Consider the following 26,687-nt stretch of genomic DNA (forward strand, 5'->3'; position numbering starts at 1 on the left):
ATAGGTTTTATTAAAGCAATACTACGTCAAACAAAAACGAAAAAGGCCTGCTTTATCGGACAATAATCAACTAAGTGCTAACATTGTAAAAGTTGAATAAAAAGAAGTGTTTTGTCATTTAAGCAGAGAACCAACTGTTTTAGAACTTCAGAACCCATTGCATTCTCCACCTGGGTTACCTTCAACAAAAGCGCAACAATGAGGTTTTGCTAGGAATGTTCTCGGAAACAAAAAGTTGTGTTAGAAATTATAGACTTTCTATCCTTGGTGACTTCTAGAAAATAATTGCATAGTTCTCCAAGGAAGTGGTGTGTTTCTAGTTTGTAACAAGTAAAAGAGTAATATTTTATGAGAACAAATCTAAGTCCTTAAAAGAGGTGATTGTAATTCGCTGCTTATTTTTGGACATGAAGGGTAATCGCAACTGGTTAAGCCCGGTTTCAGTTTAAAGTGACAGGATCGAATACAATGCTGGGAGCGAAGCCTTTGGCATCGTATCACAAGTGAGTTAGTACTATTACAAAGTCGACATCCGATCCGCGGTTTCACAAAGAGGCTGATACACTAATATACCGCCTGCAGCAGACATTCATAACACTCATGAAGGCACGTCTTTAAATGACCCGAGCTGGTTTTAAAACCCAGCTGTGAAGCCATCTATTGTTGTATTGGTCCATTATATTGCATAATGGACACCTAGGAGTCCATTATTTAACGGGACAGTCCATTATTTTTTCCAATAATGGACAGTCAACGCAGAAACAAAGCTCCAAAACACAGATATGAAAAGTAAACATTTTAATATTAAACCAAATATGTCTTATCGTAAACATTCTAACAGAAAAAGAATCTAAAGACTCTGTCACCTTTCTAAATTCAATTGCAGCATAGCATTTCCAGTTTCACAGTTCACTATATACATGTACGTTTGGACTTTCTGCTTCCATAGAGACTACAGTCAATACCCTCATTCAAAACTTTACATTTATATTCAATACCCCATCCTTGATATTACATGTAATTTCTTTTCCTCCCGTAACGGTCTCTGTTGCACCTGTAGCATTCTCAGAAGTTTTCTGCTTTTTAACACCGTTTTCTTTCTGTTCCCCACGTAGAATTTCACTCATTTTCTGTTGTTGTTCATCACTTGTTCGTTTGTATAATCTCACAGCATTTGACCTATGTCCTGTTTTCTCCGCTATGAGTTGTTCATCAACTCGTGCAGAATATAAACGTGTCGCTGCCGTTGCCCGCAACGAGTGATTAGTAAAGTGTCCTGAAAACCCAGCTTCTTCACATAGTTTTTTAACAGTTTCCTGCAGAGTGTGAACGCCAACTGGAGCATCTACGTACCAGCATGATCCAGTAATAGTAGCTTTCGGGCGCAGATAAAAGGCATCAGTCTTAGCCGTTACTGGTCTAAAAGAAAAAAAATCAAATATATATGTGTTTCCTCCATTACACACGTTATGATAAACAAAACTGAAAGCATGGATTTTTAGCCCAATTTTGACAGTTGAAATTTGTTATTACTATTTTTAGAAAGTTCTTTATGGAGCTTTCTCAAATTTTATAGGTAGGTTCCCCTTGATTTCTAGTATCGGAAAAAAATGGCCAACAGGTGGCCATTTTGAATTGTGACAGCTGAATTTTGTTATTGCTGTTTATTAATATAAGATACACTCACCTTGCCTGTATGTATTTGATGTAGAGTTGTACAATGCACCTGCCCTTGTTACTACTCTCATAACCACGGGTCATCTTTGGTGTCACTTTCCGATGAGACAAACCACCAGAGTTGGTCTTGGAAATGTCCCCTGTGTATTGGAGATATTTACGACCATCAGAGTCCTGCATGAGCTTAATCTGAGACAAAGGTCCATACCTTAGATTTCTATTCTTTTTCAGCCCTCAAGGCGAAATGAAGTCCATTGAGATAGATCATGGTGGTGAAAAGCTTCTGAGGAGTATCTGATCCCAAAATTCCCATAGACCATAACTTCCCCTCCTGTTGAACAGTTATGATTTCAGCCTGTTTCCTCTCCAGCCCCAGTCCATAGACCATAACTTCCCCTCCTGTTGAACAGTTATGATTACAGCCTGTTTCCTCTCCAGCCCCAGCCCATAGACCATAACTTCCCCTCCTGTTGAACAGTTATGATTTCAGCCTGTTTCCTCTCCAGCCCCAGTCCATAGACCATAACTTCCCCTCCTGTTGAACAGTTATGATTACAGCCTGTTTCCTCTCCAGCCCCAGTCCATAGACCATAACTTCCCCTCCTGTTGAACAGTTATGATTACAGCCTGTTTCCTCTCCAGCCCCAGTCCATAGACCATAACTTCCCCTCCTGTTGAACAGTTATGATTACAGCCTGTTTCCTCTCCAGCCCCAGTCCATAGACCATAACTTCCCCTCCTGTTGAACAGTTATGATTACAGCCTGTTTCCTCTCCAGCCCCAGTCCATAGACCATAACTTCCCCTCCTGTTGAACAGTTATGATTACAGCCTGTTTCCTCTCCAGCCCCAGTCCATAGACCATAACTTCCCCTCCTGTTGAACAGTTATGATTACAGCCTGTTTCCTCTCCAGCCCCAGTCCATAGACCATAACTTCCCCTCCTGTTGAACAGTTATGATTACAGCCTGTTTCCTCTCCAGCCCCAGTCCATAGACCATAACTTCCCCTCCTGTTGAACAGTTATGATTACAGCCTGTTTCCTCTCCAGCCCCAGTCCATAGACAATAACTTCCCCTCCTGTTGAACAGTTATGATTACAGCCTGTTTCCTCTCCAGCCCCAGTCCATATACCATAACTTCCCTCCTGTTGAACAGTTATGATTACAGCCTGCTTCCTCTCCAGCCCCAGTCCTTGTTTAGAAAGGTTCTTCATCTTAGCATTAAGAATGGACTTCATTTTGGAATAGACTTCATCATCCAAAAAGCTTACCAGTTTACCGCTTGAACGAAGGAAGTGTTGAATAGACATAATTATTTCATATATAGTATTTGGTCTATATTCCTTCCCTGCCTCATCGCGTACTTCCGTAATAAAGAAACACATGGCATCTGACATTTCTTCAGGTTCCATTTCCATTAATGGCTTACTAAAATGTTGTTCACAGTCCTTGTTTGCTCTCTGATTTTGCCACTTATAGAATAAATTAACCGCCCACCTTGCTTTGTTTTCAGTTTGTTTGCACTTTCCTTCACTCAATAAAGACTGCAAGTCTTTCTCTTTTAGAGGGGACAGGAATCTAGTACTTTCCTTTCCATTGCTCTTAATGTCTGAATTTTCCATATCCATAGATGCTTGTACTAATAAATAATCATCAGACGAAATGTCAGAAAATAAGTCATTCTTAATGTTAAAACAGGGCACGTATTCTTTCTCCATGTCAATTACTCCACTAAGAACTTCATCAGTATCAGCTTCACAGCAAGACACATCTCGAAATGAAGATTGTGTGAGGAATGGTCGCTGTCTGACATGATGTTGGCTCATCTAGTGTATAATGAATACTGAACACTCAGAGTGCATGCAGTGTCAACCTGACTGTCCATTATGTGTCACGGGTGACTGAACACATTTATATTACTGCATGGGCATGTGCTATTTCTGATAAAGGTTAAGAAGGCTAGCAGTGTGCTAGGTTTTAAGTAGGATAAAGTCATTATTTCGGACATTATCCTTTACATAGATTGTTGAACAGAATACAATCAAAACCGAACTAAAATTTTCGCATCATTAAAGAGCGATACAATAGCGAAAATGAATCGTAACCAATGTATTTCAGACTCTGCAGTCAAAAGTAAATTGGGCTAAGCGTCCTATTAACAGCCAATGCCATTCAAGGACGTGCCTCCCGGGGTGTAACTTATGACTGTGTGCTGAAAGCTGATCCTTTTTGTCCTCCTTTCAATAGAATCAACAAAGATATAAACGTAAGTATTATTCACGGTTAACAATATGTTTATTATCAAAACTTAATGTTCAGTAGCAATTTGTGCTAAATATGACATTTCCAATTGAATCCTTTCCCTGGAAAGAAACATAATTTTAAAATTTGGAAAATTACAATGTCCTTTACCTCAACAATATGATACAAAAAAAAACTTGAAGAGTTTGTGGGTGACTGTAATATAATTAAATGAACGATGTCTTATCACTGTCGGTGAAGACTGCTTTTATTTCTCTTTGAGTGACTTTTAAAGATATCATTCAAGCTGTTATTTATTGTAAATTAATGTTGTTGCTATGTAATCAAGTCCTACGGATAGCATTAAACATACCATTATCTTTGAAGTATTGAATCGATATTTCTTAAACTGCGATGCTACTTCGAATTTTTTAGTGTTTTCGCGCGGACTGATTACAAGCACAAACCCCTTTTCGACGTTTTTACGACATTAAAGTCGTCATTTTATGGACTAATAACGGTACTGAAAACGACAGCGACCACACTTAGAGTCATTAACTGTTCCTATGCTCGATGTGACTATATGCAGTAATATGTTATTTCATTTACCATAGTGAGAGTTTGAATCTGCATGATATAAACAAATTCATGCACGAGATTTAATGTTTTAATTTTCAACCATCATTCGTGAAACAGAATACTTCTAATGGACCACGATTGCGAACAATCGTGTTCTTTGGTCTTACTGTCGAATGTTCACCATCTTTTATATTTAAGTTTTATTTTCTACACAAACAACGTACGTATTAAACGTGTCGCAACGTTTCAAAACCATCTAGTGCTTTGTCAAGCTATTGGTCAGCTTGGCAATGGCACCAGTCGGTCTTGAAACCTGATCCAGGTGTTGCAACTTGGGCAGCAGATCAATTTTAGTTTCTTCCATGTTTCTATCGTCGAAGACCTGAAAACACCACGATTCTTCCGGAGGTGGGGGTAGGGGCGGGACACTAATCGCCTAATACGCAGATGACCTTATATGACTTTGTATGTTACAACCAATATCTTTTTGTGAAGATCTATATGTTGTGTTGATTGCCCCTAAAAGACTCAAATTGTCAATGGACCGTACAACAATAATAAATCAAACAACACCTATGAACCGATCTTCATTAATACCCAAACGATTCCGGGGGAGAGGGGGCTGCAGGTTTGCACTCCATCCGTCCGTCCTTCCTCCCGAGAAGTTTGTCCGGAACATATCTTCTATACTATTTCACATGGATGTAACCAGATTTGGTGTACAAGGACATCTTTGGATTGCACAATAATGTGACCTATGACTTGACCTTTGACCTTCTTTTTTGAAAATATTTGTCCGAAGCATTATAGTATTTCACCTGGAGTATCCCACTTTGGTGTACAAGGACATATATGACCTCACTGTAACCTATGCTTCCTTACATAAGTTTGATTTGGTTTAATTTTGTTTAATGTCCTATTAAAAGCTAAGGTCATTTAAGAATGTGCCTCCATGTGTTTTAGTGTATGCGTTTTGCGTGTGTGTATGCATGAGACGGGGTATGTTCCTGACATAAGTTTACTGTTTGTTAAATATATAAATCATTACCGGTGGGGGACTATAGATTGCATACAATACGTTGCTTTGTTTGTTATAACGTAATCGGATGGAATGCAGGGCTGCGTGCCTTCGGCATTGTCATTCAGTGAGATTGCACTATAAATTCGGCATCAGATCTGCGCTTTCACAAGGAGGCAAAGACACCAACATACCCTGTCACCGGCAAACATACTAACAGACATACATACACAACACGTACAATTTGTATGGAGGCACTTCCTCTTATGATGACTTAAAAAAAATCGTTTTGCTATCGGCGAACACTGCCATTCGTCAAGAGGCAAACATTTGCCACCATTTACGATATACGTACAATTGGATACAGCAGATCTATTCTTGGATTCACCAATGTCTACTAAACAAAGCAGAAGCCATGCCGAGTCTATAAGGACTCCTATTGCGATGATGCAGTGCGATATAGCAGTCCCCCCCCACCCCTCCCCCCAAACATGCACCGGGTTGTGCTTATACATTTAGATGTTCAGTTAAATAAACAGATGCCATTCGGGATTTGATACGTTTCTCTTTCACTGCAGATAATCGCGAACTTCTTAAGCATCCTTTTTAAAATGATATACATACATGTCCTTTCTCTAAACCATTATGGGATCGAGCGTCGTCATATATCCATGCCATCTAAATCGCAGATGTAATCGGTTTCTACAATTCTTTTGATTGTTCTAACACATACAAACTGTCACAAAACAAAAATTGGCACCAATGCATACTCAAAACGAACATTAGCAATTTTCCGCAAGCCCAAGGGAGCGGATAAGTTTTTTTCACTATTGCATACTGTGCGTAATAGTGTTTGCAGAGATAACAGTTGCATACTTGTTGTCTCCACGTCCAAACAAAGCTCCAACCATTATTTGTTCTGGTTTATCACTATTGTCGTAGCGTTAAAATTTATATCGGGACCCTTGTGCCCATATATCACGTGATCCGCAGTTCTTTTTTCCTTTGGCGTACTGTAGACCTTACAGAAAACCGCTTTACCTCATTATGTTCTCCCTAAGGGGTTATATACTGCAGAACTGTTGCAGCAGGTATATATTATGTACAATTCTTTTAAAAAGTGACACATTGAACTTTCTTGACTGTAAATTGAATATCTGAGGAATTTCATTAATAAGTCTATTATTTACCGTAATTATTCTGTCACAATCAGTTATATGAATTTACGAAAATGAACTTGCACCAAGTTTGCTTGAAAAATTCTGTGCCTCTCCACTACATGTTTGGGGATCTCTACCTTTTTCTTTCACTCTAACCTTCTGCAAGTGTCTCCCTGGGTTCTTCAGATAGCCGTGTAGTCAGAATAATGTGCCCATGTGAATATCTAGATCAGCTAATGACATTTTAGTACGATTATACTTTTAAAAAGGCCGTTTGCCGTCAGTTCCACTTCTCTTGTCTTTTCAATATGTTCGTTATTAACGACTTATCAACACAGAGGTCAAAAGGGTCAATCAATGGTTGACAACAAGATGTTTAGTTTGGTTTTGGAATGTTTAACGTCATATAATAAGCTACAGTCATTAAAAGACGTACCTCCATTTGCGTAATATATGTGTCGATGTTTTCTCTAGAGGAAAACTAAAATAATATTTCCAATATAAGATTAATATAAACAAGGCAGGAACTCACAACGAAATGATTATGAAACTATGCACCACGTTTGAGATCATATTGTCGTTCAAAGGTAGGGTCAACGCCTATTGATAGTTCACATTAGCGCCGACCCCCGCTTGGAATTTCAGAACAAGATTAATCCAAAAAGGTATGGGTATATGAAGCTTAAATCTGAAAGAGCTAGTTTCAGAATTCATTTTATGATAAATGGGACCTCATTGACTAACACCTGTGTGGGTGTTAAAGGTGCGGTAATACAATTCCTCTTAGAACCATTAAATGACACAATTACTATTAAATTATATCACCATTGTGTGCAACATACTCCAACTGCTATTTTGATACCGAATAATATCAAATGGCAAAGCCTTAAAAGAGCGTAGCTTTTGTTGGTCTCTGATATTTACTGATTCAGAATACTGCTTTCAGAATGAGATAAAATAAACTTTATATAAAGTCGGCAAGTCGAGGAATAACAATAAAACACAAGCTCTCATGATATTAAGACCGACAAACAATAGGGGAGACCGTGGCAAGTTCGGACAAATTTTTATTTAAGTCCGTTCTGGGAAGTGTGGCAGCATGTCCGTTTTTTGATTTATTAATATTAATATTATTTAACGTTTCCTGTCGGAAGATCGGATGGCCGAACGAGCCCCGCCGAGGAGTAAGTACGGACAGGCAATCTGATAATTCGGCCGCCATTGGAATCAGCTTAGTTATGACGTCATAAAGCATGCAACGTCAGATTTTACCGCCAATTTTACGACTTTTTATGTGTTACATGGGCCGAACTTGCCATGGTATCATTGTCCGAACCTGTGCGGGCCCAAATTGATATTTCAACAAGTTCTGATAGTACAGCAATATGGTAGTGAGTGCTTAGCTTGGCTTTTATGTATATCAATTGAAGCTGTCAGTGTGTTACACGTTTAACCGTAAAAAGAAGCAACTCCATTTACAGAAGTTCACATAACTATAGAAGCGAGATCCCGATTTTCTGTCTATCCTCTTAGAAGTAATTTTCTCCTGTTTATTAATTTTACATTAGAGTTTTTTTCGCCATTGTTTTCGTGTGAATGCCCAGCCAACTAAACTGCTAAGATCGTTAAAGTATCAAAAATATCAGGGTTGGCCCAAATAGGTTGTTCATGTGAATGGATTTAAGTTTTGTAAACGTCGATGACATTGACCTTCGTTCAAGGTCACAAAAATCAACTGTGCTGAAATAATTATTTTGTATCGGGAGTCAGACATTATATCTTTCCTTAGCCCAGATGAACTAGTTTTGCTGAAATCGTCCAAGTAGTTAAGAAAGAGTTGTCAAGACAACGATTTGTAACAAAGGGCCATGACTCCTTAACAAGGATAAAAATGAACAAAACACCCAACCCTCTTGCACGACATCGGGGATGACTACCATTGATATCAGCCAAGTAGAATATGAGGCAGACAAAGTTTTTTTCCAACAAAGGGCCATAACTCATTTAAAAGGGTCGGAATGAAAACATACTACTCGGATGCACAATGCCAGGGGGTAGTAACCATATCTGTAAACGCCCATTGAAATTGGTTCGATAGTTTTGGAAGAGTTGTCTGGACAAGTATTTTTCAACAAAGGGCCATTACTCCGTAAAAAAGGTCAGACTAAAAAAATTAATACCTAAATGCACAACATCAGCAGGTAGTTATGATATAAGATATCTTTCGTTGAAATTGACCCCTAAGTTTCGGAGGACATGTCCGGACAAGGTTTTTTCAACAAAGGGCTATAATTTTGTCAGAAAGGGACAGAATGAAAACAATAATAGCCGGATGCACATTTTCAGGTGGTAGTTATCAATCTGGAAGCATTCGTTGAAATTGGTTTATTACTTTAGAAAGTGTTGTCCGGACGAACTTTATAGACAGACAGGCAAACTGATACTAGGAACCCCCCTCCCAACTTCGTTGCAGGGGATATAATAAAGTGTATAAGAGTTTTACTATTAAGATTATTTTATTGTTTTTACATAATTGCGTATCTTTGTCTATAACACAACTCAACCTTAAGTACTTCTCCGGAAGAAAAAATACTTTGGCAGAATACATATTCATGAGTTCATGTAACTTTACAAGAGATCCCAGAGGATCTTGGCGCCAACCATTGTACCATCTTCATTAGTTCTTTGTCATTTCGATCTTTTCTCTTCTTTCCTCTAATCTGTTTGATCGAGTCATGTTAACAGTAAATGCACCTTGAGGTAACTTTTGATCTAAACTTAATACTGACGTGTATGAAAGCCAACCTTCAAAGTGAGTTTGTAATTTCAAATATTTATTAGTACAGTACTTAATGTGTAAGAAATAGAATCGATCATTGCGATATGAGAAAGATCTGTTTAGTTCTTTCTTTCGCCATTTTGTGTATATGATCAGTCTCAAAATATATCATGCACAACGATTGATCAAGGGGAACCTACATATCAAATTTGAGAAAGATCCCTCAAGTTATTCCTGAGAAATAGTACTAACAAACCTTCAATGTCAAAAATCAAAGATGGCTGTCGGTAGGCCATTTTATTTAACTGATCAGTTGCAAAAGTAAACATGAACAATAAAGGATAGTGGGGAACCTGCATTGGCTGGCCCAAATATTTTGTTTGGGCGGGTAAAAGATTTGAAGCGCTAGCCCAAATGACATATTGGTGGCCTAAATGATTTTGGGAAGAAATATTTCCACAGCATTTAACACAATGCTTCAGCACATTTAAATTACGTATAACATGACAATATTTGTAATATGTAAAACAGAATAAAACATTATATTTTTAATTCTTCATCCCTAGTTAAAACCCGACATGATCCACTCCATTCAGGTCTTCCCAAAAAGAAACACACAAAACTCACACCTAAGTATTAATATAGAAAATCTGAAAAAAAAATCATCACATTTTCTAAATCACAGACAGTTCGATTCAAATCAAAGTAATGACAACTTAAAAATGTACTGCCCCCCCCCCCTCCCCCCTCCCAGTTAATGTGGAAGGGACTATACTTTCTTTTATTCATTAATTCTTTGACAGTCGCCCAAACTAGTTTTGTTGGACCAGTGACCATCTAACTTTTGACAACTGTTGGTCGCTCGAGCAAGACTTTTACCGTCATTGGCAAGCAGGCGACCGTCTGCTGCACAACAAGGGAACACGGGGAACCTACATATCAAATTTGAGAAAGACCCCTTGGGTACTTCCCGACAAATAGCGATAACAAACTTTCACTATCAAAATCAAAGATGGCTGCCTGTTGGCCATGTTGTTTATCCGATCAGTCTCAAAAATTGCCCTGCACAGCTAAGGACCAAGGGAAACCCACATATCAAATTTGCGAAAGATCCCTTTAATACTTCCTGAGAAATATCGATAACAAGCATTGTTTAAGGACGGACAACGGACAGCGGACGACGGACGGACGGACCACAGCCGCAGGGTGATTTGAATAGCCAACCATCAGATGATGGTGGGCTTAAAACATGCGTTATATAATAAAGTATTTCAGTATCATACAAAAACAGAACTTATCTACCATAATAAACATTGATAATAAAATCACCATAATTATGTGAATTTTGGTATTGACCATTGTAACTATATAAAAGGAAGTTGACAATGTTGGTTGCATTTAAAATTTTGTGAAAATTTAGGATGTTTTTCTAATTAAAAGTATCACTATGCTTACTTCATGTATATATATACCAATATGACATATTTAGTATCACATAACAGTCGTTTCATACACTGTACACTATCATAATTCCTTTTCAAAATAGCACTCGCCTGTGACATCGTGTCATTTTGTTAGGATACCCCCGTCATTCAACCTGGTGTTATGCAAGGAGGTCCACTACGGTTATCAGTAGTAATTATGAATAATCATTTATGCAGTTATTGATCATTTTTATGAATCTACATATGGCAAAAGTATAAAAGAAATCAAAGTGGAGGCCAAATGTAGCTAAAAAGGAAATAAAAACATGTGTTGTTTGAATGGTTATAGAGACAATGAAGAAAAGTCGTAATATGATATAATGAAGGAAAGATGCAGACTTAATCGACCGTTTTACGGAGGAGGGCCGATCGAATCACAGCAAATGATACACTTAAGTGAGCTATTTTCACATACCAACGTCTTTATTGATTTGTTGCACGCTTGCGTTTTATAAAATGCATATTTTCTGGTTTTATTTTTATTCTGTTGCATATCTAGTCTCAATTATCAAAATCTTAAACACAGATTGGAATGGTTTTACTTCTTTTATATTTTAACCTCCTCGCAACTGCTTTGTTAAACTTTCGATTGGTCCTTAGAGAACCAATGCCAACAATAAATAAGTATTATAGAAAAGAGAGCTAGATGCCCAAAGTATTACAATGTTTCAATGTTTCCTTAATAGAAGACAAAACATAAAATCTTTTTTTCTGCAGTGGCCCATCTACGTCGCTTGGTGTGGTTTGTTTTAGTGTTGTTTAACGTCATATTAACAGCTAAGGTCATTTAAGGACATGCCTCAATGTGTGTAGTAAATGTGTGCCTGCGTGTGTGTATGCAGGAGACAGGGTATGTTGGCGTGCTTGCCTCCTTGTGATAGCGCGGATCTGATACCGACTTTATAGTGCCATCTCACTGAAATGCCATGCCGAAGGCACCAACCACAGCATTTCGTTCGGTCACATTATACTGCCAACGGGTGATCTTTATCGTTCCTTGAGATATGTGTAGTGGGATATACAGTAAATCAACCAACAATTTGCGAATGACATTAGCTGTTAACAGGACGTTAATAATATAAAATCAAACCGCCTTGTTATCCCAGTTAGTGAACATAATTCCTACTTTATCTGTGTTTGGTAGGGACGCAAAACTTGAGAGAAAGAGCCTTTTATATCCAGGGACGCATTTATACCGGATATTTTATTTTTAAATGACAAATTATCAATCTACCTTTTTGAAATTGACAAACATTCTGTTAAGAAATACCATGAAGTTGCAAATTATAGCGTACATAACATATATATCAATTTGTAGTTAAAATAATACTTTTTGTGCGTGCAGGAAACATACTGACAATGTTTTTTTTACGTGTCGTAATCGTTGCTAAAACTTTCAGAATGTCGCAAAATGTTTCTCCGCATGCTTCATGTAGAAACGTAATTGGTGATGTGACATGAGGATAGTATGTCAGAAATAATGGTTGTTCTGATAAACTGTCTGCTGTAGAACATTACGAATATGACATGGAGCACCGGTATGATTACGTTCAAGACCACCAAAGAGTTCTTAATCGACGAAATTATTGTCACTTGCTATACTTTTCGTGATAAAATGAATTTATCGACATGAGGCTTAATAGCGTTATCGCGTGCGGTATGGTCTCGTATTTCTTTATCAGAGAGCTGACTTGCAACATATTATCTGACTTTTAACACCTTGCATAGAACAGTATCTTTATAAAAATGACGCAGAGTTTCAAACTAGATGTATGTCTCAAAGACATCCAAATGTTAAAATGGGGGCAACTTATCAATTTTGGTTACCTCAATATTCCCTTAGCAGATGACAAAGAATATTCCGTCCCCGATTCTGCAGGGGAGCCAATATCATTCCCTTACGAATTGCAGTGGGATACACAGCAGATAAATTCTTTCCCAACACCTGCAGGAGTGGTACTGTGCACAGGCATTTGTTAAAGCTTTTTTTGGATCTAATATTGACTTTTTAGAGTAATTTTACACGTTTTAAGGGTTAAGATCAATTGTTGGTAAAAATATAACCTGCAATGATGATGAAAAAGGAGGAAAGCTCGCAATGTCTATGAAAACAAGTTTTATAGAAACAACCTCTATTCACGCAACATGTCTTCTATCGCGGATATGATCTGCATTACCTCCGAAATCACACGCCATTCGTCTTTAAAGTGTTCTTTTCAGTCGGAGCCTCTTTTTTATATTTATGATGTTAATTAACGCCATGTGTTTCCGTACACCTTGAAATACTGTTGGCTGGTATTTTTGTTAATCAAAATATAGATTTCGGATGGAAAATAATTTTGTTGTGTGCATAAAATGAAGTTTCTAAAAGAATAATTGTCCATCTCTCCTTAACTAAATTTCCCCTTCTTGTTTCCACCCTCTCCTCCAAAAGTGGCACCACTCTCCGTTTATCATTAATACAGAATTGAGTTTCCTCTGTCAAAAGATACTCAAGAAAAAATTTTGTACTCTACTCCTAGGGGGCTATACATTCCATTCATACATTATAAGGTCCCCTATGCCCAAGGATGATCTACACCAAATTTGGTTTAAATACCTTGGTTCATACCAAAGACGAAGGATTTTAGACATTTATCGTCATATTCCACTATTGGGCCCCACTCCTCTATCCTCACGTTGGGAGGCACATATTCTGGTTATGCACAGATTATTTCTCATTTCGCTAGGCTACTTCAATCTAAAGGTAGCGTTGAATCTAAAGCTAGGGTCAAGGCCTATGGAGATTTAACATTAGCGTTGGCCCCCGCTTGGAATTTCAAAACAAGATAAGTCAAAAAAGGTATGGGTATAGGAAGTATAAATCTGGAACAGTTAGTTTCAGAATTCATTTTATGATAAATGGGACATCACTGACTTACACCGTTGGGGATAATACGTTGCAAGTCAGCTCTCTGGTATAAAAATAAGAGACACCGAATATTACACTAATTCAAGAAGGATTTTTTTTTTTTTTATTGAAAATGTAAGTAGAAACATTTGTGAAATTTCATTACTTATGAGAAAATTTCCATTTTTAACACGTTTATTAACATACATTGTAGTTCTAAAATGAGTTTTTTTTCTTCAAACTTGCTTAAAAGTTGGCTACCAATTATATCTTTCAACATCAGGAATTTAAAAAAAAAAATGACAACCGGTTTATTTATCATATAACACTTTTGCAGCCTCCCTTCACACACGCATACACTATACGCATTCATCTTGCACACATGGAAGGCCGTACTTTAATGACCATAGCTGTTGATAGGACGTTTAACAAAAATAAACCAAACCAAACCAAACCATACACCATCCTGATTCTTTTTCAAAATAACATTCGCCTGTGACATATTTCTATCATTTTGTTAGGATACCTCCATCACTCGACCGGAATCAATGCAGGTAGGGCGAAAGAATTGCACCTGTTGACCCCATTGCATCATCGTAAGAGGCGACTAAATTTTGGATCTTATCTTTTCTCTTCTTTCTAAACAACTTTCTTCTTCCTAATGTCTCCATTGACAATGCATATTTTTGGCCTTTAGCTGAGCGTTCGCCCCTGTGAGAGAGGCTTTGGGTTCTGTCCCCTAGCCAACATTTCAGAGTCTGTAAAAATGGTAGTTTCTACTCCTGCTAAACGCTCAGCAATTTAGGAGTGGAACGACGGGTTTGCCCCTTGTCAATATAATGGGACCGGGTGGGGTGTCCTGCTGGGTGTCTTCGGCAGTATGTGTTAGTGAGGTAGCACTATAAAGTTGGTATCAGTTCTGCGCTATCAAAGGAGACGAACGCGAACATATCACAGCCTCCACACGCATACACTACACGCATGCATCTTGTAATCAGGGGAAGCCGTCCATAAATGATCATAGCTGTTGATAGGACGTGAAACAATACTAAACCAAACCAAAACCATCACTCAACCTGGTAATATGCAAGGAGGTCCACTACAGTTTTCAGTAGAAATTACGAATAATCATTTATGCAGTTATTGATCATGTTTATGTATCTACATATGGAAAAAGAATTTAGAAATCAAAGTGGAGGCCAAATGTTAACCCCGACTTTGGTTTGAATTCCTCAAATTCTACGGAAGAAGAAAGATTTTAACCATTATCACTATGTTTCCCTATTAGGCCCCGCCCCTCAGACCCTTCCATTCTTCTCGTTTACAGAAAATCTAGGTATTACATACAAAGCTTGGTTAAAACCCCTCCATTTGTACAGAAGGCAAAACAAAATTATAACCTCTATTCCCGCTAATTGGCCCATGGATTCCTTTCTTAGGCCAAGTGATTTAGGGAATGGATTCTCTCCTTTGGCCGGGAAATCCTTAAGTTCTAAAAAAGATTGTAGTTGGGGATTCATCCTAAACGTTGAGCATTTCGGTTTGGGGTAATGGCATGATGCGACCTGGCGGAGTGCTGTGCTGGGTGCCTTCGGCATGGTATTTTAGGGAGAGATCACTACAAAGACGGCATTAGTTTCACGCTATGGCATGAAGGCAAATGCATCGACATACCCCGGGCCTAGCACACATACACACTTGTACGTATACATTACACACATGACCTTAGCTGTTAATAAGACATTAAAAAATAAAAACAACTCTCCAAGTTTAATGGTCATTATCATGATTTCGCAGGGAAATATGCTATTTCTTCGTTCGATATGAAGGTCGATATTTCTATGATCACAATGCCTTGTGGTTATGTTGTGGCTACCTGAGTTATCGATGTGAGGATGTGACATGACGTGGATTCGACTTAGATTTACATGGGTGTCGTCGATGAGGCTGAAGACGTTAGTCTTTTTTCGCGATCCTTCAGGGCTAATGCTTAAGTGATTGCAGGTTCGAGGAAAGAGTAGGTCTCAATTGTTCATTGGCCAATGTTTTTCATGTAAATGCCAATTATTCATCACTGAGAGAAAACCATTTCTCCTGAATTTGAAAAATTTAGACGTGTCGTTATTATAATTTAAAGGTCCCCTGTTAATGTGGCGATAATAAGATATCCTTATATAGAATAACGACCAGTTTAATTAAAATACAATAAACACCGATTCATAATAAAATTTAAAAAAATAAATTTAAGTTCTTATCTTAACACTGATCAATATAATGCAATCTATCCAATCTTACTCGCACTAAGAATTAAATTTGCATATCAACGGATGCGTGTCTCTTAATAAGATTTCAATGTTAACATTTTTTTCAGCAACTTTTGTTATTAATTTAAGTAAATCAAATAGTCCCTGTTTGAACTCGCAGCAATACGATTTTGCGGGAAATTAGCTAAGGTTGACATGTCTGTTTATCTTATTTTGTTTTAATTCCTGTGTGTTTTTACACATGACGGTACTACAAACAAGCGTTAAAAATAATGGTATTTAAAACTAAATAACTCCAATTCTGATCTTATTTCAGTGGGAAGCATGTTGTTTGTTCATATCCTGTTAATTTTTTTTCTATTTAGAGGACTTAACGCCCTATTTACAGCCAAGGTTATGTGAGGACATGACTATGCGAGTGATGTATGGTTATTTGCTGGAGGCATTATATGCAAATGAGAGGTGTATTTGCCTTCTTTTCATAGTCATCCCTTTCACATCGCTAAAACACCAGGCACAAGGAACACAGGAAAGGCTTCCAGCCAGTCAAATATGAACAATGTTCTTCACCGCAACCCAATAAAAGTTCAGCAGATAGCAAGAAAGTACAAAAATTTATGTCGAGGACTTTGCTTCGTCAGGGTCTGGAAACATAACCCATAACCCTCCTTGTTTGGGCAAAAAGTTCAATAACAATATGGTCAAATATGACGTATTGCCAAGTGAGGCGTTAGGAAAAAGTGATAAGAAAGAGAAATATTACCTTTTAATTTCTAGCGCCATGCTTGGAAATACCTCCCTTTTGGCTTTGATGTTCGCCCAGATAAGGAAAGTAATGGGTTTCTGACCCAAGGCCGGGACATCCAGAAGATGTTTTTAATGGTAGTGCATGTATTTCCCTTCTAACATTTGTTCTTTATGGGAATGTCAACTGGTGCATCTGTCGTCAGTATAATGTGTCCGGGCAGAATACTGTGCTTGTTGCTTTTGGCATAGTATTTCAGCGAGATAGCACTATAAATTCGTCATCAGATCCGCACTATCACAATGAGCTAATACACCAACATACTCTGCCTCAGCATACACACACATAGAGGCACGTCCTTAATTAAGGACCTTAGCTGTTGATAGGACGTTATAACCTGTATAACCAACCAACTTTAAATACTCCAAATGTTGCATAGGGTGCAGCAGATGTATTGGTCGTGTTTTGTCAACAAAACGTCTGAAAAAATACTGGTGTTATATGAGACCAACTCCTATCTGGCATCTTCTTAATTACCGTTTGGTTTGGTTTGAATTTTAGCGTCCTATAACCAGCTTACTACATTGAACGTAATTCACGAATCTATTCTGTATTTCTACGAAACACGATTTGTTTAAGAACAGGACGAAGAAGCTAAGGTTAATCGAAACAATTGTTGCTTCCAAATATCATTTAACCATAGATACGCTAATTTATCTTTAAGATAATTGATGTATATAAGACAAGATGTTCAGTGTATGAACATAGGACTGGTTTTTTACAATTTTGTAAATCGTTTACCTACAAATGTCGGTATATAAACAACCTGAGTGTTTTTACTACTTCGGGGCATTACTGGAAGATGTCACGACTGAAAGCTCTAAGGAAGTTGATCCAGGCTATTGACGTTAACGTTATACCATTACTGTAATGCATCAAAGTATTGCGTGTCCTATCGGTACTCAATAAACATCGATATAGTGGAAATCCGAGCAGTGAATTGCATATAGAAATCCCTTGGATTTAAATTAAATCTTTCTAGAGGCTTCCGATACTTTGGTCGTCAAAAAACCTTTACGTATTTATAAAATACCTACGAACGAGCTTAAATAAAATTAACGTTAAAACGTTTAAAGAAGATAAACACATTGACTAAGTCTACCTTCTCTTAGCGTTCGTTGTCCCGAGGTTCTAATACCTTTTGAACTGAAAGATCGATCAACCATTTCTGTTTCTTAGCACCAACTTTGCAGTATTTCGCTTTTGCCTTGATGATGAACGTTCGACTAGGCAATTATGGTGATGGCTTCTGTCACCTGACCGGAACGAACATGGTGTTCTCAAGTTGTGTCCTGCTCTCTGCTTGACGTTTAGGTTTAAGAATGTGGTGCAAAACCAAAATCGCTGAAACAACAACATGAATACCCTTTAGGTTTGGAGAAAGAAGAGACCTGCTACATCCTACTGCTTGGTAATGTAGGGCTCCTGTAAAATCGGGGATTTCTGCTGTTCCTTTAACACTTTAACATCGACACTGACGATCGACTGCTCCAATATTTAAAAGTCATGTTAAAAGTGGTTCCATGTAGGCCTGATGAATCCTACTTTCTGTCGTAAAAGTTGACTATCTGCCAATCGTATACTTTTTGAGATTTTGCCAATAAGATAAATTTGCGAAATCATGTTCCCACTATGTATAGGAATTAAAGCATATTGGTAAAAATATGTTAAGAAATCCAGTATCCTTATCTCAAGCCGTCGCATACAAATGCGTTTGATCAGTATTAACTTTAGATAACGAGTGCATATAGACGATTTATCGAGGATATGTAGATATTCAAATTGTCAACATTGGATATATGTAGCGATATACATTCTAGACACTTCTATTAAAACAGCATATGTGCCCGTAAGATACATTGTACAACGTTAACACGTTATCAGTATCAAAAGTTACCTCGTGCTATTTACGACAAAATTAGGTCACGTACTGTATAGTGACCGTATACACACTCCCACCAGTAAAGAACAAGGTAAGTCGACGGTTTCATGTATATGGTTATTTCAGTATATGTCTTTGTGTTTCTCAGATGTATCTACAAATCATGTGCGTGTTGTGTTAAAGACGTTAATTATGACGTGTATCTCATGACTAGATTTCCTTGTTGTGTACAGTGTCGTTAGAAAACTAATGTAACGATGCATATATCACTGTATGTGTAATCCCAGGTTGTTAGCATATGTAGGGTTATGTTACGTAATGTGATAGGTACATATGTAGGGTTATGTAACGTCATGTGATAGGTACATATGTACCTGTGTGAACTCTTCTTTTGTCGTGTCGTGGCGTTAATTTTTACCTCGAAACCTGCTGAAATATGGTGATCTTTGACGAGCATCACGCAATAGATATTCTCTTTAATACACTCACCGCGCCTGCGCACTAGGTTTTCTTGATAAATCTCGCACCTCATACACGTATTAATAAGTTTTCAACTGCGACACATGATATTCGGTTGACATAACCATAATGGCGTTTTAAATTCAGGTAAGAAGCCAGGAGCGTTGTAAGAATGGGTATAGTATGATAGAAAATATTTAAGTCTGATTTGTATGGTCGATTTGGTATAGGCAGGTGTGTATGTTTTAATTAGCGCGTGGGTTTGAATGTAAATGTTGGAAGATTCTCTAATTATTCTTCCGAAGAAATATTACATCCACTGACTGAGTAAAGAAACATGGCTTGTTATTTTTAATATCTGTATAACGGATTTTTCTGGGTTGACAGACAAATGTATGAGCCAACAAAGGTCATGAGGCTTAAACTTTAAACGTCATGTATTAGACTCAAGATTGGTTTGTGTCATAAACGTTTCAGACAAGCAAACACTCGTTGTCAGTATAAAATGAAGGGTCAGAATATTGCGAACTATCAATTCGACAAGTAATCCCCACTATCGAAAGGAGATAACATAGTGTCTTTAGCACATGCGCATACATTACACACATTGAAGCACGTCATTGACAGAGATTTGCTCCCTTACCAGGACCTAACAAACCAGTTATTAAGATGCACACGATTCTCGAATCAGATACAATCGAATAAATCATAATTTCAGGTCCAAAACAAATATATTTTCCTGTAATGGAGTTACGCACAGTCGTCGAAGCGGGTGGAGAGGAGGTCACATACAAATACTACGATGGTGTTCATTTCCCCGTCTATGTTCCTGGAGATTGCAAGGACCGGGTTGACAGTGTCCTTGATATGAAATACAAAGATGGTGATGTCTTGATAGCGTCTTATCCTAAAGCGGGTAATCCCTATACAAGTTAACTAAATTTACCTATAAACAGTGAGTACAAAGCAAAGGGATTGCATCAGAGTACCTCACAGTTTAAACCTAAAAAAAATCTTAATATTTCCGTATACTGTAAACGTACCTACATTAGAGCACTCAAATTTTGGTGTATAAATCAATTTAAAAAAAAATAAGCGCACTGGAAATTTGCAATTAAGAACAATATACAATTATAAAGCGGGGAATGTGTTAAGATAACTGTACATAAAAAATAAAAAGATTTTCTTTATTTCAACCTGTGAAGCATACACTGAAATTCTGTAAATGGTAATTTACTTAACAGAAAACAATATCTGGTTGAACTTTGCAAGGGATTACAGATTGTTCGTCTGTCTTTTACAATGACATGCATTGGTACACACAACCTGCAGGGGAATTGGTCATTTCAGTTATCATGGAGGAAACGTAACTGTTGTACGGGGTAATAATGAACAATGTTTTGCAGAAAATATATATTTTTGTTTTGTCTAGTACAATGTAATTGATATTTTTATTATGTAAATTGTACACTTAGTTATGTAAAACCTAAAGGGACGGCTATTCCTTTTATAACAGGGACCCACTGGATGTATGATATTTTGCATATGCTTATAAACGGAAAAAATAATTTTGAAGAAATATTTCGAATTCTGGATTTCGAAGCAATGGAATCAATTGATATGGCAAAGACGCCAAGACATTTTGCAACGCATTTCTATCCTAAACATCTACCAAAGGAATTCCTGAAGAACAAGGGAAAGTTGGTGTATGTGTACAGAAACCCAAAGGACTCGGCCGTCTCCTTCTATACCTGCGTAAAAAGGCTAAACGCGCCGAAAGCGAAGAACTACAATGGAAAATGGGAGGATTTTATCGAAAACTATTCGAAGGGGAAGGGTAAGTGACAATTGTGTAAGCATGCAGCAAGAGTCGTATTAACGAGGTATAACTTTAAAGTCGGTGTCAGATCCGCAAGGACATTGTAAGGAGCCAAAAACCTACATTTCAAACAAGGAAGCCCGTCTTTTGTCAACTGTAGCTATTTAAAGGATGCTTAACTCGATTAAGCAACAAAACCAACTCTTCTAGTACAATGTGGTAGACTCTGCCTGTGGATTTTCGAGTCCCAGAAGTTTGCATAACCTTGATGGCCACATATATTCTTTTTAGTAGTGGCACATTACATAGTATTCACACTGTTCTAATGATTTAATTTGAAAATAACCATTACTCCGTTAAATATTGCAACTAATAACTTATGTTTTAACGCATCAGTAACCATATATATTAATGAGATATGCTGCTTAATCCACAGTTAATCCATTGCGGTTTTTTTCCTGTTCTCTTTCCATGCCCAGGAAATTTAATTGCAATGAGAGGAACGTATAGTTTTACTCATGTCCGCTACACAATACCTGCACACATTACATACATAGACACACGTCTTTATATGCGCTTAGCTGGTAATAGGAAATTGAATCAGATAGAACCAAACTTTCAGTTGTGTTATTAACTGTTATTTCTTTCAGCTGTATACAACTCTTGGTTTGAACATGCCAAGGCTTGGCAGAAATTCATGATGGACAATCCGGACTACCCTGTTTTTGTTATCTCTTTTGAGGAAATGAAAAAGGTGTCTATATTTCTGGCATTATTATTTACATTATGTGTCGTATTGATTTTCATGTCTGAATTTAATACAATAAGTTTTACACATAGAACATAACATGTCATTTTAAACACGACCTAAAGTCTTATTTTTTTGACACAATATGTTATGAAAATGAAACGATCACTTATCTATTTTTTTTAAAACATACTCATCTTATCCGATAATTCAGTTTCTGCTCTGTAAAAGAATTACATTGGTTGAGTATTGTTTGTGTAATGGCATGTTGTTAAAAAAAATATATTTTACGTTGACCTTTTCAGGACCTCCGTAGCAGTATAGGGAGACTTGCGGATTTTATAGGAGTGGAACATGAATCGACCTTTTTGGATGAAGTGACGCGTAGATGCGAATTTATCTCCGTCATTCAGGAAAAGACAAACATGAGTGACAAGATGAAGGATATTTCAAGGGATGGCAAAAATCCATTTTACAGAAAAGGTTAATATCATACTAAATCATTGATTTAGATTTATCGTTGCTATTGATGCATTTGTTCACCTGTATCTACTTAACACACAATCAGAGCATGTCGAATGTAGAGTCAACGCCTTTTGATATTTAACTTGAGCGTCGGCTCCGATTTGGAATTTTAAAAAGTTATGGGTACAGTAGGAAGCTTAAATCAGAAATAGTTGGTTTCAGAATTCATTTTATGACAAATGGGACCTCATTGACTAACACCTGTATGAGAATTAAAAGGTGCGGTAACACAATTCCTCTAAGAACATTTAAATGACATAATACTAGTGTTATCATCGTGCAACATATTGCAACTATTATTATTTTGAGAAAGAATTATTCATTTTATTGAAGATTTAAGCAGAAAGTATGTGAAATTGTATTACCTATGAGAGAATTTCCATTTTGGATACGTTAATTTGCATAGTTTTAAAACGAGTCTATTTTTCATACTTGCTTAAAAAATAATATCTTTCAACATCAGGAATTCCGGTAAACTTGTCATAATCCACATTTTACTTGAGGAAAAAGGAAAATATAGCTTTTTCTTTTAACCTTGGTTTCTTTATAAACAAAAGTCATTAGATCTTGCAAATCGGCAAGTAGGTTGCTCATGTGAATGGATATAATATGAAGATGGCTGCCAGAAAACTGTTTTAGACTTTCACAGCTAAATATCGTCGTGTAACACCAAGTTTTATGAAGATGAATGCCTTATATATTGCCGAAAAGAAAGAATAATGAAGCGAGAAAATAAAAAAAATATATATCTCATCTGTCGCAATGTGGTACATTGTAAGCAGATGGTCTTTTGGAAGTTCATTGGTTTTATCCTTCGACAGTGACCAACTTTACCAATAAACAAAAACACAACCCCTGTCAATTTTTTTGTTTTTTAAATGTCGCCCTAGGCAGACGTCACATGAGAAAACACTCTACTTAGGATAACATTTAACGGGATACGCATAATTATGACTAATGTGTCATTATAAACGTGACATTTATGATTATGTCATTTAAAAAAAAAAGATATAAAAAGGAGGTGTGACGTGGCTTTAATTAAAAATAAAACTTTTGAGATACATCGAAACGCGTAAGACTGCATAGGCATACATCTATCTTTCTTGACGTATTGTCAGTCTAAAATGTTATTACTACATAATCAACATTCCTAATCATATATGCTGAAAGATGTATTTTATGAAGTCAAATGCAGACCTATGTTAGTTTGGCTCATATATTCTTTATAATATCATCAATTTCTGTTTATTGATACTTGCAGGCGAGGTTGGTGATTGGAGGAACTGGTTTACTGTAGCACAGAATGAACTGTTTGACAAAAGACATGAGAATGATGTCTCTGCAATAGATTTACCCGTACGGTACACATTATGAGATTCTGGTAAATGGAACAAAATCGAACGCGTGTCAATATAAAAAGAAATATTGACTTAAGCAATTCCCCTTTTCACTTAATCGATATTTTTATACTTGCCGTCTTATATTACTGCGACCAGCTCGTCCTTCAAAAAGTCCTCACTCAACAAATTGTCAAATGTATCATTTGGAAGTTTGTTTATTTAATTACTTTAAGCAAAACACGTATAGTAACATATACACACAACTAATTAGAAAATTAAACTACCGCAATAATTTCCAGGTATACAGTATGCTTACATGCATTGTAACAGGACGTGCATGTACCTGTCATCTTACATTACCTTTAAACGATACCAGCAGTTCATATACTACCTACTTGTAGTAAACATTTTAACGTAAAATGAACGTAACATACAAACAGGTGATTGCATGTTTAAAATTTGTTAATAGATACAGTATGCCAAAAATGAATGACACTGCATCATACAGCTGTTTCGTCTTTCTAAGACTCTGGTGATGCTACCTAGCAAACATTAATACGACTATATTGATTGATGTCTCGTTTCTGTAGATAATGATATTGTTGGAACGTATTTTGAAATGTTGTCTATGGCATCCAAATTATAATACTAGATATGAAAATTAATCGAGTGCATGAATTGCTTAATAATCATATCGCGATTTATCGACAGTCATAACTTTGACATTACAAAACAGTCGCAGTGACTTAACAGGGATCATTCTACCTGATTTCTTTTTGAAAAAGTAAATATCGACATACTGGAGAATAAAGGCCATAGACACAGGCAAGTCAGCTGATAAATTGTTTTAAGGTTTTAAATTTTGATCTCCAACATGTGTTTAAAACGCTGAAATCAACTCCTTAAATATAAAACTCATATATTCCTACAAAATGATAATAGGTGGTTACTTTCAATTTCATATCAAGAAAGTGAAAATTTACGTCACATAAATGTCAAGATCAATGCTTGCATTTTCAAATTCAGTAAAACGAAGAATTAAATGGAAATACGTGTAGCAAAGGATAACATGATGCAGACATGTATGTGAAAAATGAACATTTATTTAAAGAAATGTGATGAAATCATTTATGTATTTATTAGTTGTGCCATTGTCTGCAACTTAAAACACTAAATGCTTAACTTGATTAAGTTTTATATCGAAATATTGAACAAAAGGAGGAGTACGCTAATTCGTTTAAGTACCCATTATATAATGTAAATTTGTATGGTTCTATGCGAAAATATATACATATAATAAATGCAAAATAAATCTAATTTTCAAAGACATCACGTGTCATAAATGTACCTCGAAATCATAGGACTTGTTTTTGAACATCATTAAGTAACAGAACAAACTTCATTGGGTGTGTATATATGTACGCATCCCTATATAAAACATGTTTGGTTTGATTTTATAGAGATTAACGTCCTATTAACTCCTCCGGTCATTTAAGGACGTACCGCCATATGTTTTATGTATGCGTACTGGAGGGAGGGTTTGTTGGTTAATTAAAATTTAACGAGATATGTGTTTGCTTAAAATAAATGATATTGCATTGATTAGTTCATGGTTATTAATCTTTTAGTCATCAAGGCTAATACATATGGAACAAATGAGACAACATAAAACACACGACAAGTAAAAGACATATGTCAACAAAATAAACGTAGCAAAGGTTATTATCAAAAATATGTGTTGACTGGCAGTCAATTACTCTAAGAGGTGTTTTACTGTAAATTGTACCTTACACACTTTGGTAAAACAATGAGTTTTAAAAGTCAAGGTTCTCTGTTGTTAATTGGCAGGGAATACAAGAACTATATAAATCTTATGATTACAAATCCATTTGCAATCACAAAATAATACTGTGAAAAGAAAGAATAGTGTTTACTGCAATAGTGTATTCTACTCTTTGTATTATTGAGAGAGAAACTTTCATAGTTTCGTTACCTCTTTAAGCTCGAGTTGTTTCCCTTGGATCGTGAAAAATATTATGCTACAGAATATAGATCCAAACATATCTAGATGCTGAAATTCTTCTAAAGGTCTTATTGTCCGGCATGTCATCTCGCTCATAAATATTGTTTAAGTAAATTCTTAACCCTTCTCTATTTCATATAACCAAAACATCACTTGTTAACCTTAAATCTTTGTAAAACATTTTCTCTAGGCATAACGAACGGTATTCTGAGAATAAGTTGGTAGCCTCTGCATGTGCAAGCTTTTATACTCCCACATACGAAGCACCGGCAAATCATCATCGAGAATGACGTCACAGTGGGTTTAAGTATGCAAAACAATTTTGAATTGCCTTTAGACGATGTTAAGAATGAGGGCATTTTTAAAAGAACATTTAAGCATTTTAATGCGTCCGCTTTTATCATTTAACGACGTCTACTGAAAAACCAAAGAGTCTAGAATAATAATATTTAGCCGGAAGCATGCGATGATGAGAGGTTATTATGTTTGTTCAGATGAGTATGCTTGACCAACTTTTTTAAGATGACGGGGGTTGAATGTGTTCTAACATTCATATTAAATTCTTCCCAATATCTACCGTTTCAATTTTAATTACAAGCAAGGTGTTTTGGATTAAGTTTGTTATGTTTAATAGCGTAATAACTGCAATGTATAAGTTACATGTAAGATCATTAATGGATGTGCCTGCTTGTGCTATCTTACTAAAATAAACTTGAACATTTGATAAAAACAAACCAATATTTCTTCAAAAGCAGAATACTCCTGATTCTGCAGGAACCCATATCTAATCGCTTTTTATGATATGCATTAGGATACAGCGGGCCCTTCTTTCCCCGATGCTGCAGGGGACAGCAAGCACGACTGAAGTTGTTACAATAAATAACCTTAACCCACTTTCAAGGTCATTGAAACATTCGTTGAAACCTTCACGTAACTCTTTGTTTGATATGTATGTGTAAGTGTTAAGGCCGAGTGTTAGTGTATATTTTGCTA

General features: G+C 36.6%; 2 protein-coding genes across 2 annotated transcripts; one reads left to right on the forward strand and one right to left on the reverse strand.

Annotated features, from left to right (window-relative positions):
* Positions 1-971: 971 nt before the first annotated feature.
* Positions 972-2,916, reverse strand: LOC110458797. Its single transcript, XM_021510703.1, has 3 exons — positions 2,710-2,916; positions 1,688-1,866; positions 972-1,419 (listed from the first exon to the last, which is right to left on the reverse strand). Exons 1-3 carry the CDS (start codon positions 2,914-2,916, stop codon positions 972-974), a joined length of 834 nt encoding a protein of 277 aa, XP_021366378.1.
* Positions 2,917-18,806: 15,890 nt separating this feature from the next.
* On the forward strand, positions 18,807-25,267 carry LOC110458803 (sulfotransferase family cytosolic 1B member 1-like). Its single transcript, XM_021510716.1, has 6 exons — positions 18,807-18,871; positions 19,958-20,155; positions 20,756-21,076; positions 21,709-21,812; positions 22,112-22,289; positions 23,593-25,267. Exons 2-6 carry the CDS (start codon positions 19,984-19,986, stop codon positions 23,703-23,705), a joined length of 888 nt encoding a protein of 295 aa, XP_021366391.1. The 5' UTR covers positions 18,807-18,871; positions 19,958-19,983; the 3' UTR covers positions 23,706-25,267.
* The last annotated feature ends 1,420 nt before the right edge of the window (positions 25,268-26,687 follow it).

The sequence above is a fragment of the Mizuhopecten yessoensis genome, unplaced genomic scaffold (genome assembly GCF_002113885.1).
Source record: "Mizuhopecten yessoensis strain PY_sf001 unplaced genomic scaffold, ASM211388v2 scaffold9801, whole genome shotgun sequence".
Taxonomy (NCBI): domain Eukaryota; kingdom Metazoa; phylum Mollusca; class Bivalvia; order Pectinida; family Pectinidae; genus Mizuhopecten; species Mizuhopecten yessoensis.